Raw genomic sequence first — 20,185 nt, 5'->3', positions numbered from 1 at the left:
ACAACATTAAAATAGATAGTAATGATAGTACTAGTATCTGTTCGATGGGCTACGAGCAATGAAGATAGCTGAACAGAGCAGAAACAAGCCACAGGATACACAAAAAAAGACAATGAAACGCTTAAAAAAGCAACTCTGATGTTGTCTGATTAGAAGCGGTCTGTTTATACTTATTGAGGAAAGAGGCGTCCTGCCATTTCCATGGAGACACGTCTTTACTTGGAGCGCAGAGAACGTTGACACGAGACGTGCATTGGCGTTGTGAAATGGGCCATACGCGGCTAGTGATGTCAGCTTGAGGGATGGGGGATATGATTTAGTGCTGCCAGGGCAGTTCACCTTAGGGCTATGGATAAACGGATAAGATTAGCATAAGATGGCCGCGCCCTGCTGCCTGATTTCGTATGTGTAAAAGTGAGGAAAACTACGATAAGGTACATAGGAAATGTTTTTATGATCGATCAACGTATGCTTAAAACCACATGCCCGAACGCTCGGGACAATAATATTTTTTGAGCGCACTATTCCTTTAAAGAACGAATAACAGTAATGCTTGCAAATGCACCTACAATGGGCTCAAACGCAGTTAAAATACGAACAATATTCGATCAGTCAAAGGCGCAACAACACAACAATGCAGTGCTGAAGAGTTCATGACCAGGGCACGCCCGACAGGCTTAGGGAGCTGCCATACTCCCTGCTCCGTGAGTCAGCTACGATGGCTTCCAATGTAAAAAGCGAACCAGCCTTCGCAGTTGGAGAATAATAATGCCCAAATGTCAAAACAAAGGCAATGTTCAAGGGTTCCGAGAAATAGCAGGGAACCAACAATTTGTCAATTAGTGCAGAGGGATGTATGTGGGGGCAGGGGTGTGTGTATATATATATATATATATATATATATATATATATATATATATATATATATATATATTTAAAATGTTTTTCTGGTTGTAATGTGTATTTATGTGTCAATAAATATGTGAATACAAAAGAACAAAAACAGTGGAGAGGTTCCATTTGAATCTGAGATTTACAATACTTTATGCGCTGTCACACAACGTGGCCCTCGCACTGATTGGAATGGAAGTGCAGTCACAGGTGAGTTTCATAAATAAATAATTAACCAGCCACAGCTGTACTGTCGCCGGCTCTCAATGAGGCTAAGTCACCTATTCATCACGTTCACCCAAAATTTCACGCACACTATGGAGCAAGATGCAGAACAAGCAGCCAAAATCACAGCTACAGTGACACGGCTAGCTTCTCAGTGATCACCCGTGCTCACAAAGGACACCACAGACACCATACAGGTGGCCAGCTATCCGGCAAAAATCTGGGAAGAAACCACACGTTATACAGCGTGAAACCGCAAACAGGGCTTTCCCACCCGTGCTTTGCCGCAAGGCTCTGTCTTCTTCTTATCCATCAGCAGTGATTTGTTGGATACCGAGGCTTGAGCCTCATTACTCCAGCTGCTCGGGTCGAGTATGTAGTCATGGGTTCGTTTTCTTCATGGTCTGTGTTGACTTGTCACAGTAGGGCTGGTTTCACAGGGTCTTTGCTGTGATGAGCCGCGGGTAACGGTCGAAAGTGTTTGCAGTGGTGGCAGTGAGTCTTTTGATTATGGGGTTCAAGTTCTAATCCAGTCCTTGGCAGAAGTTCTTGCTCAGCTTCGCTAGATGTTCGTCCAACATCTCGATGCCAAGTTCTCTGTGAAGGTCAGCTATCCTTGTGAAGAGTGGAGCTCGAGAAGCTATCCACAGGGCCTTGTTCTGGACTATCAGAAGACTCTCTTCCGGTGTTGCTCATGGCAGGTCATCCATGCTGGGGAGGCATACATCAGGTCTGATGATCACCTTGTAGACATTGATCTTTGTCGGGAGGGGCATGGAGTTGGTCTTCATGAGTGGGTACAGTGCTACCATCTTTCCTGATGCCTTCTGCTGAGTATTCTCGATATCGCTGCAAGGGCGAGAAGCTACAGTTTTTATACTGAAATGAAGCTGATGCCAATGCTGCCACAACGGAAAGGACTTCCCAAGCAGGCAGGGAGCAAACTAACACTTTGTTAAACAGCAAACAGAGCTTTCCCACCCAGGCTTCACAGCAAAGAAGAGCAGCTACAGTTTTACACTGAAATGAAGCTGATGCCACAGCGGAAAGAACTTCCCAAGCAAGCAGGGAGCAAAGTAAGACAGCGTGAAACAACAAACAGGGCTTTCCCAACCGGGCTTCGGGGAGGGAATTTGTGGTTAAGGAGGTCTATAACCCGAGTATCTTTGTACAACTCCTGATATTGGAAAAATCAGATGATAGGGGCCAACCACCAACCACTTTTGTGATCTTGAATTTATATTGGAATGGTGATATGTCTGATGACGATGGGTTTATTGACTCTGTAATTAACCTGCTCGACGAGGTCCTTGTTGCCCACAGATGTCCACACATTATTCTATGTGGTGATTTAAACATCAAGCTTTTTGACAGTCATGGGATAGGATATGATATGATGGTTTATTTCTATAGCACCTATACACAATGTGTTTCAAAGCGCTTCAGGACAAGAGAGGGCACAAGGGAAAATACAAAACATCCTTACAGGCCATTACCAACAAGAATGTGAAACAAAAACTATCATACTAGACCTAGCGACATTTCAGATGCTGCAAGTGCCAAGACACAGATAGGTTAGGAAATGGGAAACAGACAGGTGACTACCGTACTAGGCCTGACAACATTTCTGGTAGACCAGAGAATTACACAAGGTGAGGGAGAGGGGAGGAGAAGGGGGGAGAGGAACAAAACAAGTGACTATCGTACTAGGCCTGACGGCATTTCAGATAGTGCTGGAGGGGCAGGGGGGGAGACAAACAAAGATACTATCATACTAGGTTCAGGGACCATTCAGATAGAGTAAGTGCATAGAAAAAAGTAACAAGGGGGGGAGAGGGAGAGAAAGGGGGAAGGGAGAAGGGAAAAGAACAGAGAATAAAATAAAACAGTGAAAATCTTTTATAAATAGAAAGTCACACCAAGTCTAACTTACGGGGCGGAAGCGCTACCTCACCTACCCGCCGGTATCTGGCCAAGATTAGAAGGGTTATACTGGAGAAAGGTTCTTAACCTCCCCCAATCCCTCCCAATTGCACTGATAAGGAGGGAACTCTCCTTGCAATCTTTGGCCTCTATAATGGCACAAAACTAAACAATGCTCTACCGCAAAACCTTACTTCCTTCACCACCACTCATTTTGAAGGAAATAAATCAGGAATTCCAAGAAGGGTCTTGCAAAATGCTTCAGGAGTGGGCAGCACGGATCCAAAAGCTCCTACATTAGGTGGGCAGTTCGGAAGAAGAACTTATCCATAGCCCAGTAAAAGTTAAAAAACGCCTCCTGGAGAGAGATTGAATACTCACGCTGGAAGAAGCATCCTTGACAAAACTAACACAAGAGCTGCCCCCGAATCTGACTAAGGTGAACAAACTCAAGCCTTACCTAGCAAAAAGTCTGGACAAGAAACTCTGTGAAAATTTCCTAAGAATTTGTCTGAATCTCTTACACAGAAGGGAAATTTTGGCTAGAAGGAATCAATCGCAATCAAAATCGTACAGGTTTTGTCTTCTGCGAGAGAGGATCGAAACAATTAAACACCTTTTGTTAAAATGCACGGGAGTGGCAACTCCACGCTCGCAACACCTGGGCCATCTGTTTAGAGACTTGCACTGCTGCGACGAAGAGGAGTGGTGGTGCCGGCTCATGAGTGGGGAAAAGACCTCATGGACCATCACAGTGGTGGGCTTTTTCCGAAGCATCGGTTTGCTTACTTGACGAATGCAGTCCACAGTGACACCTCAAGCTATGGGCAAGGATTCGCGAAGACAATAGGCACAGAATGATTCAGGGCCAACCAGAGTGGGAGATCCAGGGAAGGCCCAGCATGTGAGTTGAGGGGGTGAAGGCCCAATAGTCAATGTGTCCAAAAATAAAAATCCAAGCGTTGGCAAAAGTAATTGATGGTGAACCCTTTGTGAATAAAGACAACTCTAGCAATGAAAAAGGGGGGGACAAGAGAGGAGGGTAGGGGGCACACAGCAATGTTACGGGGGGCCAGAGAGGTGTGGGGGGCACCCACATGCATCCCGGGGGGGCAAGAAGAGGGTGGGGCGGCACACACACACATCACAGGGGCAAGAGGGAGGTGGGACACACCTGCATCACAGGGGGCAAGAGGTGGGTGGGAGCACACCTGCATCATGGGGAAAATAGGGGGTGGGGGCACACATGAATCACAAGGGGCAAGAGGGGTGGGGGCACATGCATCACAGGGGCAAGAGGGGTGGGGGCGCACATGCATCACAGGGGCAAGAGGGTTGGGGGGGCACATAAACGCATCACAGTGGCAAAAGGGGGTGGGGGCACACACAAGCATCACAGGGGGCAACAGGATGTGGGGGGCACACGCATCATGGGGGCAAGAGGAGGTGGGGGCACACACATCACGGGGGGCAAGAAGGGCTGGGGGCACACACGCATCATAAGGGGCAAGAGGGGGTGGGGGCACATACATGCATCACAGGGGGCAAGAGGCAGTGGGCCACACACTCATCACGGGGGCAAGATGGGGTGGGAGGCACACACATGCATCACAATGCTTGCTCCCATCTTAGATTTAGGTTTAGTTTAAGCATTTTCCAACCTACGTAGAGTTTAATGAACACCCTTGAACTGTGATCACTTGTGTCTGTCTTTACTGTTGCCACTTTGAGTTCCTTACAGCATACAGGAGAGGTCCAAAGAGATCTCCTCGCGGGGTCTCTATTTGTTAAAAGGGCAGACAAAGGGCGACTCCTCGGCTATGCCTACCTGGTCTAGGGGTAGCCAATGGGCATGTTTGGAGTATTGCTTTGTTTCATTTAATGTTTTGTGCAATGTGCTTCGATTAATTTTTAAACCTATGGAACCCAGCGACCAGGATATGCTGTGGTTGAGCTGTGCGGGATTGTCTAAAATCGCAGGGGAGGAATCGACTTCGGATTAGGCCCAGAGAGGTCCCTGCTCTTACAGCTAAGCTGGGGTGGCATCTGCATTCTTCGATCGAGAGCCCTTGCAACAGTAAAAGACACAAATCGGAGATCAGCTCGAACCTGCATCCCCTGGAAATCGAGGACTGTGACTTTCAGTGGGAAAGCAACATCGGCACTCTTCCTTTGTTCTGCCAAGTCTGGGGAAAAATGTGTTTAATGGGTGTAAGTTCCAGAGTTTCTAACCTACTCGTATACTCCCATTATAAGTCAATGGGCTTATAATAAAGCTTATTTCTAACACTTTTGGCTTTGCCATTGCTTGCGTGCGCAAGACATCTCACTGTTGGGGCTACTTTAGGGCATTAGTCTAACTTGGACCCTAACCCTAAGAACCCTTCACTGGACCCCAGAGACCCTACATGCATGTTTTCCTGCATCCTAATTTCTGTGGAACTGTAACCTGACCTATTGGGCACAAGGCCCCAGGCAACGTAGTGCTGGAAAATTTCACTTAGGGATCCTCTCTGTGGACCATAAGTGCATAATACTTGTCTAACCTTTCCTTTGCAGGAGTTTCTGATGTGTATTATGACATTATATCTATTTCGTTTGATAATGTTGTGTAATAAGTCTACCTGCTAGTAGTCATTTCTCTAAAGTGTGTTTTGGCCATGAATAAATAACTGTATTTTTTACATCCTCTCTAAGTGTAATCTGTGATTCCCATTGTGTGTTCTCATTGTGGACCCTTTACAAGCTCACACCTCAGAACTTAGCCTAGACCGCCTGTCACTGCTACCTAAACTGGTTTGGCTACAGTTTCTCAGAGATGGTCCTGTCACAATATAGGTTGGCCTTCTATACATCTGTCCACCAGGCTAGAGTTTAGAAAATCAGTCCTAACAACGTGAGCTTCATGTTTGTTTCCATGCTTGATATGGTGTATGTGCATGAGTGACCGGTGTGCGGAGAAGGGGTTGTTATGATGTGTAATGCAGATGTGTGACTGTCCTTGTTACTTGCAGTTCAATGGCGATAGTTTCGTATGTCATGCCCTCGCGTCATCCTTCTTGCTGGTGATTTAAGGGGGATCACAGTTTCCATGACTCATGATGTAATGACCTGCAGTTTCACATGGATGGGCCATGCATTGTTAGGGTTACTGTTGCCTGGATGCATGGCAGTGTGTGCATGTCTACATGCTATTAGGGTTGTTCTGCAATGGGCCCATCATTCATTCATGTACTCACCAGTTTCTCCCTGGCTGCTCGCTCCACCAAATCCACATTCTCCAGGTCCACCATGTGGCGGATGCTGCTGACCCTCTCCTCCCATGGGAGTCCACTATTCCTCCACCTGTGGCAGCTGTCTCCCTGCGGTGGATGGAAATGAGGGTTCAGACTCATGCTTTGAGGTTGTTCCACCTTTTCTTCATGTCAGCCGTGTCCCTTGGGATATGGCCTACTGCCCTTATGTCTGCCCAGATGGCATTCTTCTGCTGGTTGGTCTTGCGTTGTTGTGACACATAGAGCACCTCAGAATGGGCCATTACCTGCTCCACTAGGACTGCTAGCTTCTGGTCTCTAAATTTGTGTTTACGTACCCGCATATCAGGCACCTTTGACTTCCCTTTCCCTGCAGATATGATTGTGCTTTGTTCTGGGGATGGATGGCACTCCTAGAGCTCGATTTCCAATGAATTGTGTTTTTAAAGATGGCTGCCACGGTACTTCCTTTCCCTACAATTCCGTTATTTCCATCTGTGATAATTCCACTGGCGGAACTTACACCAGCAGATTTAAAGCTCAGCGGTAAATCCACCGATTATAGTCGGATTTACTGTCATGTACTTGGTTTTCAGCAGTAATTCCCCCAGACGGATTTACTGTTTCCGCCAATGGTGAGTGTGTGCTCCCGCTAAGTTGTTAGATGTTGGTAATTACGCCTGACACCTCTTCAGTAACAGTAATTTCATGGAGGTGGAATCACCGCTGCATTGCTGACAAACTGGTAAGGAGCCCCAATTTGTACACAGTTTTGAACTGGCTGTTAGCATCAACGGCGATCAGGGCTCCCATTTTGTAAATAGTGTGATGCAATCACTTCTGTCCACTGTGAACATGTACCCAATTTATATTACCGACACCATCCCCAGTCGGAAGGTGCAGTAGAGAGACGTAATTGGCCGGAGAATGGGCTGAAATGGCCCAAAGCCCTTCCCTTGTGTTGTTCAGCATGTGAAGTACCCCTAGCAGAAAGACAAGGCACTTTGAAATATTATATGGTTGACCTATGCAATCACCTTTCCCTCCACCTGTTAAAGCTGTTGCTAACAATTTGCACTTAACTGACAACAAATTATTGGGCATGTGAAGTCCTTACTCTCTTCTAGCATTTTCTGTTCACAACCAGGTTAAGGCAGCTCTGCCTAGAGAACCGCTTGTACACAGGGCACCGGATGTGAGTCCACGTGACCCATTGTAAATGGCCAGCACCGCCTGTAAATTGAAGTGATCAAAATGCCTGCTTTATGATCTTTTGGTGTGGGTTTCCATCAAACGAATACCGAGTTGCAATCTTTCTAACATAGTGACTATCTCGGATGACCGTCCTGGCCCTAGTATAAAAAGAGATTTGTAGTGCACTGCATTGATATGCTTGTGATGTGTATGCAGCCTAGTAATGTGGGGTTGAAATGTGTTTGGGGTTCCTCCAGAGACCTGCTAGGGGCCCCTATGGTGTAATTCCTTATCCATGTGATTCCCTCCCAAACTGGTTGTCTTAGGGGTGAGGTTTTGTACTCGTTGCAGGCTTGGCAGTATTTATGTGCAGAGCCCTGCTTCATCATGATATCCAAGCCAGGACATTATTACTGCCATACTCAGAGCAGCACAGTGAGGTGTTGCCAGTACTTGGATGCATCGTTTCCGTGTTTCCAGGTGGTGTGGTAGAATGCGGATTTGGTGACTGCAATGATATAGAGTTCAATGGCTATCTGTGACTTGGAGACCAGAATTTCTGCTTTGGCTCATATTGAGGCTACATTTGTTTCCATTTCCCTCCTCTATACATTTGTATGGTACAAAGGGTGTGCACCCTGGATTCCAGCCACAACATGTATGCACTGGAATGGGCGGTCAAACCTAGGGATTATTTTTCCTTGTTTGGACTGTGTTCATATACTCTGAGCACAGTATTTGACCATCATCTTAGTGGCCACCAGGTTGTCTCATTCTGTAGTTGGGACTCAAAATGAATAAAGTGCTTTAAAAACCTGAAAGTGTTCTTAACCCCTCCATGGTAACTGGATAAGATGGAATCCAATGCATGCTGGTCGGCTGCTCCGGACATTCACAAACAGTGTATTTCAGGGCTTGTTTGGCTGATATGTCAAGCTTGACAAGCAAAGCCTGTCACTGAAGTTCCATTCCTGGAATGGTTACACACTTTCGCCAGGATGTCTATGGTTCCAGAATCGGAATCTCAGCATCTCTGATCTTTATGCAACCAGACCAAGAGAACACTTCCCTCTCCTTGCATCACTCAAGAGATTTCAATATAGAGCCTCCCGGCTATGGAGTACATAGACTTTCCCAAGGGATGAAATCCACAGATCAGAGGGCCCCATTACCACTTGGTGGTGTCTCCAGTAGAGGTGTACTGACCTATCATAACATTATGGAATTCTTTTAAACCTGTCATGTTTCTGCAGAGCCTGTAAATGACTGCCACAGAGCCACTTTCTGACATGTGATGTTCTGAGCCGTACTACCCTGAAAGCCAGACTGATCTGTGGGGTGATCTAACTGCTTTATAGCCCGCTTGACGCATGGGCCTTCAATATAAAGTAGTTGCTGTACTCAAGGACTGGCTAAGCGATGCTGCAGTGAGGGATACCCACAGATAGGGGCTAGTACTTCTGTTCATTGGCCTGGGAGTGGCGGTTACCAACATGTTCAGGATGCTATCCTATGAACAGGCCTATGCTGGCCACCGAATGCAGATTACACAGAAGATAACAGATGTATTACCTTGACTTGAACCTGTGAGGAGATGAAAGCTGAGGAGGCAGCAGCCCCAGAGGGTCACGAGCATCTTTTTCAGCCCTCATGGCATTGTAGAGATGTTTCTGCTCCTAGGGTGGTAGGAAAGCAATGCCTAAAGGTAGCTTATAATCCTCCTGGGAAGATCTGTGTAGTGTACAGCGAGCCATCCATTCCTCCAGTATTTGGCCCAATTCAGCCTATGACTTTTACTATCCCATCCAAAGAAACTACATCTTTTCATACCTACAGGATCTGCTGAGCCATCATTGCTGTCCTCAATTGGTTGCTAGGCTACAAAGGCCCAACCGATGTCATAATACTTTTTTTACTAGTGCCTTCTCGGAGCTGAAACAATATCTGTAGTTGTTTTTGATGCTACTAGGACGACTTACTCGTGTGCATGTTTAGTAGGGGGTAGGTCTTATGAGTGGAGCGCAGAGGTCTTGCCTGCAAGGTTTGGATGAAAGCAGAGGAAGGCAACGCTACACGCAAAGGTTGCACTCTTGACCTGCATCTACTGGACACACCTGTGGCAGCATCAGCTTGACTAAACAGGGAAGCAGGGTGGAGTGGGCAGAAAGACATAGGGCAGTGAGAGGGTTAAGGATTTATATTTTGTTTTATGTTCTGCCCACAGTCTAAGAACATAGAGTGAAAGGTAAAGTCCCTTGAAGGCTGGCACAGATGAAAATTGGATGGGTGGTAAGTAAGCCTGGCAAGATCATGGCATGAGACCCCCTTAGAAGCACTGATAAGGGGTGGTTTTAGGAAGATGATGAGTAATGTTGGTGATCACAGGGGCAGGCGTAACAGGCAGAAATAGGGTGTGTCACGAGGGGGGAGGAACCGAACACTGATGCCAGGTAAGGAGGTCTTACCATTTTTTTTATATAACAAATGATGGAGTTACACATAAAGTAAATAACAGAACAGGACAAATGGAGCAGAACAACATGAAAGACAGAGGCTTCCTCCATCTCCCAATCGTCCTGCCAGTGTCCTGTATGCAGTTCTCTTGAAGTGCCCTAGATGAAAGACCCGCAAGAAACACTGCTGACGCCATCAGACCTCATCTCCCTTTCCGGATTACACCTGCCTGTCATTACAGAGTTTTGGAAGGGTCTTGTGATTTCCCTACACAGGCTGCAAGGGATGGGTTGGATGAAGTAGACTGGAATCTAAAGGTTTTCACCACACAACAATCCAGCGAGCTTTGTATAATCAAGCATGCCTGGATGTGGCAAAACAAGTCAGTGAAACACCTACTCTAGGAGGAACTATTGTCATGGAATCATGAACACACATGCCTCATCATGTTAATGAAAGCTAACTACTATCCTGTGAGACCAGTTAATACCGAAAGGGTAAGAATGATACAACTCTGTTTTATAAATAATTCAGGTCAAGTATAACCACTTGTCCCTGACCATGATTAACCTATAAAAGCACCAATGTCCGGCCATAGAGACCCCAAAACCATTGGAAAACATACTACTGGTGCCTTGTTCAGCTTCTCCCAACCATGAAATGATTTGCTAAAATAAGACCAAATTTAAATTCGAAATGGTTTCACCATACATCATATATTATTATTTCCAGATAAAAAATGACCAGTTTTGATAAATAATGTTTATTTGACATTCGCTCTCCTTTGTGCTGCTTATGACTGTTATTCCAATGCACAGTATATGATATGATATGATATTTTATTTGTATCGCGGTCGTGTTTCAGAGCGCGACTAGGCAAGGGAGGGGAACAGGTGCAGAAAAAGAAAAAAAAAATGGGGGGCTGTAAGGGTACAGATACAGTCCCCAGTGCAAGGAGTGGCCAGGAGGCAGTGCAGAAGGGTGGCAGGGTGAGCAGGTACCTGGGCCCAGGGGACAGAGGGTGGCCAGGTGCACAGCGCCAAGAGAGAGCAGATCAGCAGGGGAGAGGGGGAGCGAAGGCAGAAGCAAAGAGGAAGGTCTTCCGGAACCAGAGATGGTTCTGCTCAATTTTGCTCAATTTTTACATTGACAGGGAGGCTGTTCTAGAGGGAGGCCCCAGCCGAAAATAGAGATCCACCCCCAGCTCGTTTCTTTGAAAAACGATTGCCCGGATGGAGTTAGAGGTAGAGGAGTGAAGAGCTCAAGAGGGGAGGTATTTGCAGAGGGATAGCTGAAGGTATTTTGGATCCACGCCCCAGAAAGCCTTGTGGTCAATGCAGAGGGTTTTGAATTTAATCCTTGCATCCACTGGGAGCAATTGGAGAGATTTCAGAGCTGGAGAGATACGATCCCAGGGCTTGAAGCCAAGGACAAGTCTCGCAGTCCTGTTCTGGATTAGTTGCAGAGGGCGGAGAGTAGAGGCAGGTAGATTTAGAAAGATACTGTTACAATAGTCCAAGCTAGAGAGAACCAGAGCTTTGGATACCATGAGCTTCTGGGGGAAGGAGAGGAAAGGCAGAGTACCTCTGAGGAGGTGCAGTGTGAAATTTGACTTTTTAGAGACCTCAGAGATGTGGGCGGAGAAGGAAAGGGTGTAGTCAAAGATGACCCCGAGGTTCTTAGCCTCGCCGGTGGGGCTAGGAGGAGGGCCAAGGAAGGCCGGCCAGAGAGTGAGGGGAAAGGATGGTGAAGGTGTGCCGATGAGGAGAATCTCCGTCATGCTGGCATTCAGACAAAGATCATTGGCGGCACACCAATCTTGAATGGCAGTTAGGCAATCAGAGATGAGAGAGGGAGAGGAGGTGGCAGAGAGCAGCCTGAAAATGGGTTGAGTGTCGTCAGCGTAGCACTGGAAATTTGAGCAGAAAGTGGCAATGCAGTGGGCGAGAGTTGCCAGGTATTGGTTGAAAAGACAGGGCGAGAGGTTAGACCCCTGGGGAACACCACAGGTAGAGAGGAAGATATATGAAAGGAAGGACTCAAGTTGGACCCGGGAGGGTCGATCTGAGAGGAAAGAGGTCAGACAGGCCAGAGCCTGATCAGTGATACCCAGGTTTTCACAGAGATGGTTGAGCAGGATGGTATGGTTGACCGTGTCGAAGGCAGAAGTGAGATTGAGGAGGATGAGGACAGAGGGAATGTTAGAGTCAAGGTTGGAGAGCAGATCTTCACAGATGTGCTTTGCACCTGCCTTAAATTGAACACCACCAAGACAGGGCTTCATTATGAGTCTGACGGTAAACCTGCTGGTACTATCGGTGGGTTTCCGTCGGACTCGTAATGTTTAACCTGTGCCTGACCTCCCAGTGACACAGGGAGATTACAACTCCGGCGGCCCGGGAAGTCAGGCACCAGTAAAATGTAAGTCCCCATTCTCATAGAGTCCCATAGAGTGGGGACTCGCAAGCGCCATCACTGTTGTTAACAGGGCAAGCGTTTCCATGAGGAGTCTGCCTACCATGGCCGCTGCGCCCGGCAGGGTCAGACCTGTTGGGCCCAGCAGCCATGGCAGGCAGACACGTTGTTTCCGGACCAGCAAACTCATAATGAGGCCCATAATTCTGCTCCTCACCAACAAAACTGAACACCCCACATCTCGACTTCAATGTTTGCCTTGAACCTCGAGGGCCTCTACCTGCAGCTGAGACCTGTCAGCAAAGGCTTGATATTCTTGCCAAAAAGGCGTAGGTCAATCTTGCCACCATTAATGGGGGAGGAGGAGACAGGGCAAAGCACAGAGATCATATGGGGGTCCATAGATCCAGGGAAGGGACAACAAAGAGGATGTCAGTGAGGGTCTTTTTGGAAGAGGCGCTGGTATAGGTATCAGCGATAGGGAGACCAGGGTTGGGGGCCAAGATATCCTTTTTAAATTTCTTTTTTTTCAAACTTAATGAGAAGGGAAGGATAGTTGATAGAGAAGCAGTTGGAATAGATGGGAGAGACAGAAAGCGCCATGAGTGGAAAAGAGTGGAGGCAGAGGGAGGAGTAAGCAAGTAAAGCAGTATTGAACAGTCACTGGGCTAGCAGGTTACAATCAATGGCCAAAGTTAGAAGCAAAAATACACCGAAGTGTAACTTGCAACTAAATGCAAAAATACACCGAAGTTTAACTTGCAACTAAATGCAAAAACACACTCAGGTTTGACTGTCAACTAAATGCAAAAATACACTCAGGTTTGACTTTCAACTGAATGTAAAAATACACTCAGGTTTGACTTTCAACTAAATGCAAAAATACACTCACGTTTGCCTTTCAACTAAATGCAAAAATACACTCCTGTTTGACTTTGATCTAAATGCAAAAATACACTCGGTTTTGACTTTCAACTAAATGCAAAAATACACTCAGGTTTGACTTTCAACTAAATGCAAAAATACACTCAGGTTTGACTTTCAACTAAATGCAAATATACACTCAGGTATGACTTTCAACCAAATAGGAGACCAGTAGTTAAGGAATTTAGAGTGGTAATTAGATGGTAGAGGTGAGTATAGATAAAGCTTCTAATAAGTATGTAACAGGGAGAGTTGAGAGTACTCTCTGAGAAGAAAGTGCAGGTGAATTAAGAAGGAGGGAACTAACCCAAACAGAAAATGGTAGGAGAGTCATGGCAGTCCAATAGCCCAGGGGTAGCAGCCTCAGTGAGGGTTTGGCTGTTGCATTAATCTCATGTTGCAGCCTGTAAAGCTGACAGGGACCTTTAAATAAGTATACCTTTAAATAAGTAGTTCTCTAATTAAGAATGATGTTTGACTGTTTTTTTAACTAGATTCTAAGTCTGAATATATCTCTCAGCCCCTGAAGAAGAGAATATGGGGGTCATTCCGAGCATGGAGGTAAGGTACAAACCATGCCAGTAATGATTTACCGGCATGGTTTTCCGCTCCATGCCATTCTGACCCCTCAGACCGTAAATTACGGCATCGTAAACTACAATGCCGTAATTTACGTTCTTGGGTCGCGCGCGCGCCCCACTATGCCGAAATTAACGGCATGGCGTAAACCGGAGCTGATCTCAAGTAAGGAGCACACGTAAATGACGGCCTCCCCAAGGCCGTAAAGTACCTTATCGGCATGGAGTACATACAGGCATCTCAGAGAAGGAGTCAAGAACCCTGAGCAGTGGGACCCAGAGCCACAGGTGCACACATGCAACACAGACAGAGGCCAGGAGTCTGCCACAGCAGAAAAGGAACACACCCACACACCACCCCCCTCACACACCAAGATGACACCAATCGAATAAGCAAGGCCATAACCACACAAACCCCTGGAACAACACCACGCCCCCCTACTGAGGAGACACAGGGGTAGAAGGAGGGAAGGAGGGGAGAGACAGGCCCTGCATGCAGCACCAGTGCAGCCTCCGTTACCACCCCAGCAGCCCCCATGCACACGAAGCATGTCCGGCCGCTCTAGGAGAAGTCCTACCAGATAGACACCCCTGACCACCTAGACTGTGACACCGTCACCACCATATTGCGCCACAGACACAAGAAAAGCGAGCACCATACAAATGTACAGTGCCAACCCGGCACAAGTGATGGTGTTGCCTGTGCCCCACACCCATGCCAAAGGCACCCACCAGCACACAGTGGCATGTCACAACCGTCCATTATGCGGCCACATATACAAGTGCCGTTACACCTCCCCAAGCACACAAGGGTCCACCAATCCGCAACATGGACCACCCATGAGATACACAACAGTAAAGCTGGACCTAATGCAAATGGAGGCATGCCAAATGACAATGGTGCCCCTGACAGCACCCACAGGTCGTATGTGGACCGGCCTGGCATGCACGTTGCGGACAGCAACTGCAAACAATACCACTCCCCCTACGTGCAGATGGAATCCAACGCTACCAAGAACCGCACACATGGGTGGGCCCGACAACAAACAACTACACATGACTCAAGGGGCCAGCTGATCACCACGCTACCGCGCCACATGGCCCAACCTGCAGGATGACCTGTCTGGCTGGCTGTTGAGTCGTCTGACTGTGTCATGCAAGTGCACTGGTGCCACGGGGTGGGTGCCTGCATGAACCAACTGCGTTGAAACGATGAAGCCATAGTACGGTGTTCACCCCGACAACAAACCTGTCACAGAACCAGTGCAATGGCACATATGAACAGATTCCCACTTTGCCAGAATAAGGCACCCACATCACACTACATCTCCACCAACTGACAAGGGCTAAGCACACTACACCAGCACCACTCATTGGCGGACACCACAACCGTAACCGCCTATCGAAGGTCACACTGCACATGCACAATGTGGCATCCCCCAGCCTGGCACCACATTGGAGACCCTCCCTGGGAGTGAAATTAATGGAGGGCAGCAAGGGTACGATATCACGTCACCGGCATGGCAACCCCATAGGAGAGTTGGGAATCACCATAGAATGGATCAGAGCAGGATGGTGACCATGATCCACAGACTACAGCCATCACACCAAAATAAGAATGTACACAGTGCACAGCACCACAATGATCAGGTCAGGACAGCAGCATGCAACAAAGAAACATGCACCCCAAGATGTCCACACCATCATTCACGGACCATCATGTAGACACAATACCCCACTGCATTACATTGCATCAGACACATATTTGTGTCCCTGATCGTGCCCAATACATCCATGGACATGTCCAGATGGCCATCATTGAAACCCTGCCATGACAGCCAAGTACTGTTCTCCACCATGACAGTCCACACACCCACCTCATTTGGCGACACATGCAGCTGTTGTTGGCTGTCCCATGACAGCAAGCCACATGACCCCTGTCATGAACCCCCTGAACAGGCCAATGGGGCAACCAGACTATGGCCATACCCGTGCAAGCGTGTAGATGAAGCAGTCACCAGGCTTGCGTGATGCACATATGTGCCGGCGAGCCAGATGGACAAAAAGTGCATCCCTATGTGAGCGGCTATCACCCCTGACATGGTACTGCTACAACCACAGGACGATGCGGTGAAGGCGATGGGTGTAGTGCCAACAAAGGTTCGTTGAGGCTGTGCACTTGAGGGACATGTAATGCTCTGTACTTACAGTGGACAAGGTCTCCAGGACACAAGTCAGTAGAGGGTGTCATGACATGGGCACACAGGGCAACGGACTCGCGCATACCATGCACTGGCAGTTGTCAATGAACAAATGTGCAATGATGAATGTCCAAAACGGTTGAAGTTTGCAACACCAATTGTGTATTGTGATAAATAAAACAAAATAGTGCTTACATCAGCAACTGTCCATGCCCCCTCCCCCAGCCCCCAACTCCAGAACCCAACATCACCCCCCCACCCCCTCCCCCCAACTCCAGAACACACCATCACCCCCTTCCCCCTCCCCCCAACTCCAGAACACAACATCACCCCCCTGCCCCCTCCCCCCAACTCCAGAACACACCATCACCCCCCTCCCCCCTCCCCCCAACTGCAGAAAACATCACCCCCCTACCCCCTCCCCCCAACTCCAGAACACACCATACCCCCCTCCCCCCAACTCCAGAGCAGTCGTCCCATGTAGGATGTGGGGCCCACATGTGACAGGAACGCCTAATGTCTCTTGCCCCCCTTGTCTGGGGGAGGCAAATCCCGTTGACGCAAGGAACGCCAAGTGCATCTCTCCGGGCTGCATTGCATGGCCTCACTGGTCGCGGACGTGTCCTCCTGCTGTGGGTCAGTATTTTGATGCCCTGCCTCAAGGGCATTTGCTATGCGATTGAGGACATGGCATAGCCGGGTCGTGCTGTCCGTCATAGAGTCGCACAATCTGGTGGTGCAGTCGGTGAGGGACTGCCGCATTTGGTTAAGTTCTTCATGCAGTTCTGCCCTGGCCTGGCGATTGTCCTCAATGTAGTTCTCAATTAGATCAGTCAACTGGTGCACTCGGTGCTGGTCAAGTGAATGGAGACCATCTGAGGATCCACCTGCACCAGCATGCTCTGCAGGGGGTGGTATGGGTGGACTGGGGGGAACGGCGTCATACCCCTGCGGGTCAAGTTCCAGTCTGTGCACAGGTGACGGTGCATCCCCGGAGTTACTGCATGACGCCAGGGCCACGAGGCATGGCTCTGGCCTGTGCATACTGTCTTGGTCGTCCTCTGACATGGGCCCCTGGATGGGTGGCGGGCTGGGCTCCCACTCATCCGGTGCGGTGGCAGCAGCCTCCCCTGAGACGCTCGACTGTGCCGAGCTAGGGGTTTGCACAGTTGCTGCAGCAGATGCTGTGTGGGTTGCTGGTCTGCCAGCTTCAAGTGGCCTTTCCGTAGGCTGGGTGGTGGGTTTTTTTGCTGCTGGCTTCGGCCTGACCCTGCCAGTACCCACGGAGGTGCTTGGCCGGCTTCCCTGGGGCTCTGTGCTGTCATGGTCTGTGCCTGTGGGGGTAGAAGAGAGGGACAACATTAGTGTATGTGCAATGTCCTATTTGGATACATGGTTGCATGGACATTTCGGTCATTTACGGTTTGTTCTGTTTGGGGGTAGCTATGGCAGTGGTACATGTGCATGGTGATGGCATATATACATGTTTGGGAGTGACTCGTTGTGCCCTGGTCATGTACATTTTGGCTAGTACTATGCCTACCACGCTGGACAGTGTGCATGATGGGCTGTGCAAGTCAATGCACTATGGTTGATGTGCGTTATGTACTCGCACTTGGTCCAGCATTAGGCGGCATTTGCCTCAGCATTTGTTGGATGGGGGGATGCGTTGGATGGGGAGGGGCAACACGAGAGGGTGCCTTTGATGGCCCCTGGGTCAGTTTACATCATGCAATGGACATTGCCAGTGTACACTGTTGACACTCACCTCCTTCTCCAGAAGTCGTTCCCCCGCACTCCATGGTCCCCACGCCCTCAATGGATTCAGTGCCAATGAGCTCAGCACAGGTCTCCTCCCACGGCTCAAGTTGGACTGCGGTACTTGGGCCACCTCCCGTCTGCAGGGCCTGGCTGCGGTTGCTGGAGAGGAGGCCCCGCACCCGCAGGTCGTCCCACCGCTTGCGGCAGTCCCTCGGGGTGCGGGGGGTGTTGCCAACAGCGCTCACCCTCTGTGCCAGTGCCGCCCAGATGGTCTTCTTGCAGAGGGTCGACTCCCTCCGCATGTCGCTGCTGAAGACTACATCGGCATGCTCTGCCAGGTAGTCCACCATGGCCTGGAGTTCATCGGGGCAGAATCTCTGCTTGCGGATGCAATCCGCCGCCCTTTTTGCTGCTTTCGGCATGTCCTGCGGTGCCTGGTCCGGTTCCCAACTTTAGTTTCCTCACAGGGCTGCTGGCAGCAGAGGATGGCAATGGATTGTGTCTTTAAAGATGGCCGCCGCTCTCCTTCCCGTTCCTGTGCGATGTCGTAATTTCCGGTTCCTTTTTTTTTCGGTGACCATAATTTACGGTCTCCGTAAATTACGGTCACCGTTATGCACTGACGCTAATGCTTACAGGGCGGTGTTGTACTTTACGTTTCGCTGCATGCCGGTAGGGGTTTTTCGGGGGGTTTTGCGGCAGGCCGCACGGTCCTTTTCCGGCATGGCGGAAAGCGCGTGTCTGAGGGCTCGAAATGGGCCGAAATTTTCGGTCTTCAACCAGCACGATGTCGTACTTTACGCCATGCCGGAAAGTACCGATACTTACCGGCATGGCTCGGAATGAGGGCCTATATCTCTAAACGTGTTGGGCAATTTCCCTATTGATTAATACATTTCATGTATAAGACTGTATAACTTGTTATTGAATTTTGACTTATTATTTCATATTTATGAATGTTTCTTTCCCACATTGGATGGTATACATGGAAATTATCATTATTACTTTTTCAACAAACCCCGAAATATACTAATATGACTACTAAAACTGTTTGGCTTTCTTAGCCTTGGGTAGTGTGCATTGGACAGGAGTTCCCTAACTGGGAACTTATCGTTTTGCAATTTACTATACAGCCCATATGCCAGGGTTGTTCCTCTTCTCCCCCACACCTTGAATAACTTAACTTCACAGTTAAACCCTTAACAATGATATAACTTAAATCTAATTACATCAGGTGTGCAAGTGGGTGATCTTCTTTTAGGTGCAAGGGTAAGTGCAGACAGCAGGTGTCCAAAAGTGCAAGTAGGGGGACAGTAGGGTTTCAGATACAGAACCAAGTGCAAGGGTTGCCGGGAGGAAGTGTGGGTGTGCAACTGGGCAGGCAGGGACCTGGGCCCGAAATCAGAGGGTAGCCAGGTGACCAGTGCAGTATCAGACAGGAAATCAGCAGGGGAGAGGAAGAGAGAAGGCAGAAGCAAAGAGAAAGGTGTTGAGGTGCTTCCGGAACCGGAGATGGTTCTCCTCACGTTTCAGAGAGGCAGGGAGGCTGTTCCAGAGGGAGGCTCTGTCAAGGAAAGAGATCTATCACCAACTTGTTGCTTGGAGAAACGACTGACCCCGAGGGAGTTGGAGGTGGAGGAGTGAAGAGTTCGAGTAGGAAGGTATTTACGAAGAGAGAGTTGGGGGTTTTGAGGACCCAGGCCCCAGAAGGCCTTGTGGACAATGCAGAGGGCCTGAACTTAATCCTTGCAGCCACTGGGAGCCAATGCAGAGGTTTCAGTGCTGGAGAGATACGATCCCTGGGCTTGAGGCCAAGGACAAGTCTTGCAGTCCTGTTCTGGATGAGTTGCAGAGGGCGGAGAGTAGAAACAGGCAGATTTCGAAAGAGGCTGTTGCAGTAGTCCAGCCTAGAGAGAACCAGAGCTCTAGAGACAGTGAGCTTCTGGGAGAAGGAGAGGAAAGGAAGAATACCTCTGAGGAGGCACAGTTGGTAGTTTGACTTCTTGGAGACGTCAGAGATGTGAGGAGAAAAGGAGAGTGTGGAGTCGAAGATGACGCTGAGGTTCTTAGCCTCACAGGTGGGAGCAGGAAGAGGGCCAAAGGAGGCCGGCCAGAGAGTGACAGGAAAGGAGAGTGCAGTTGTGCCAATGAAGAGAATCTCTGTCTTACTGGCATTATGGCAGAGATCATTGGCGGCACACCACCCCTGGATAGCAGTGCGACAATCAACAATAGAACAGTTGGCTCCATCTCCCATGTCCGGCCTGCAGGACCACATTAGTGTGAGCATGGTGCCCTGGGTCTGCCCATGCCACCCACCAACTCAGATGCTCCTGGCATCCATGGTACCCCTGGCACCCAGGCC

General features: G+C 48.8%; 1 protein-coding gene across 1 annotated transcript in view; it reads right to left on the bottom strand.

Moving 5' to 3' along the window:
• The window catches only part of LOC138493376 (neurofilament heavy polypeptide-like), a 578,692-nt gene extending 569,347 nt beyond the window's left edge, over window positions 1-9,345 (bottom strand). Inside the window, exon 1 of the mRNA XM_069620415.1 lies at window positions 9,060-9,345. Within this exon, the coding sequence (XP_069476516.1) occupies window positions 9,060-9,123 (64 nt within the window). The 5' untranslated portion in view covers window positions 9,124-9,345. The remainder of the gene's footprint in view (window positions 1-9,059) is intronic.
• Window positions 9,346-20,185: the final 10,840 nt, after the last annotated feature.

This window comes from Ambystoma mexicanum, chromosome 10 (assembly GCF_040938575.1).
Source record: "Ambystoma mexicanum isolate Mex_15411 chromosome 10, UKY_AmexF1_1, whole genome shotgun sequence".
NCBI lineage: Eukaryota > Metazoa > Chordata > Amphibia > Caudata > Ambystomatidae > Ambystoma > Ambystoma mexicanum.
The sequence above is the reverse complement of the archived record's forward strand: the minus strand, read 5'-3'. Positions and strand labels throughout refer to the sequence as shown.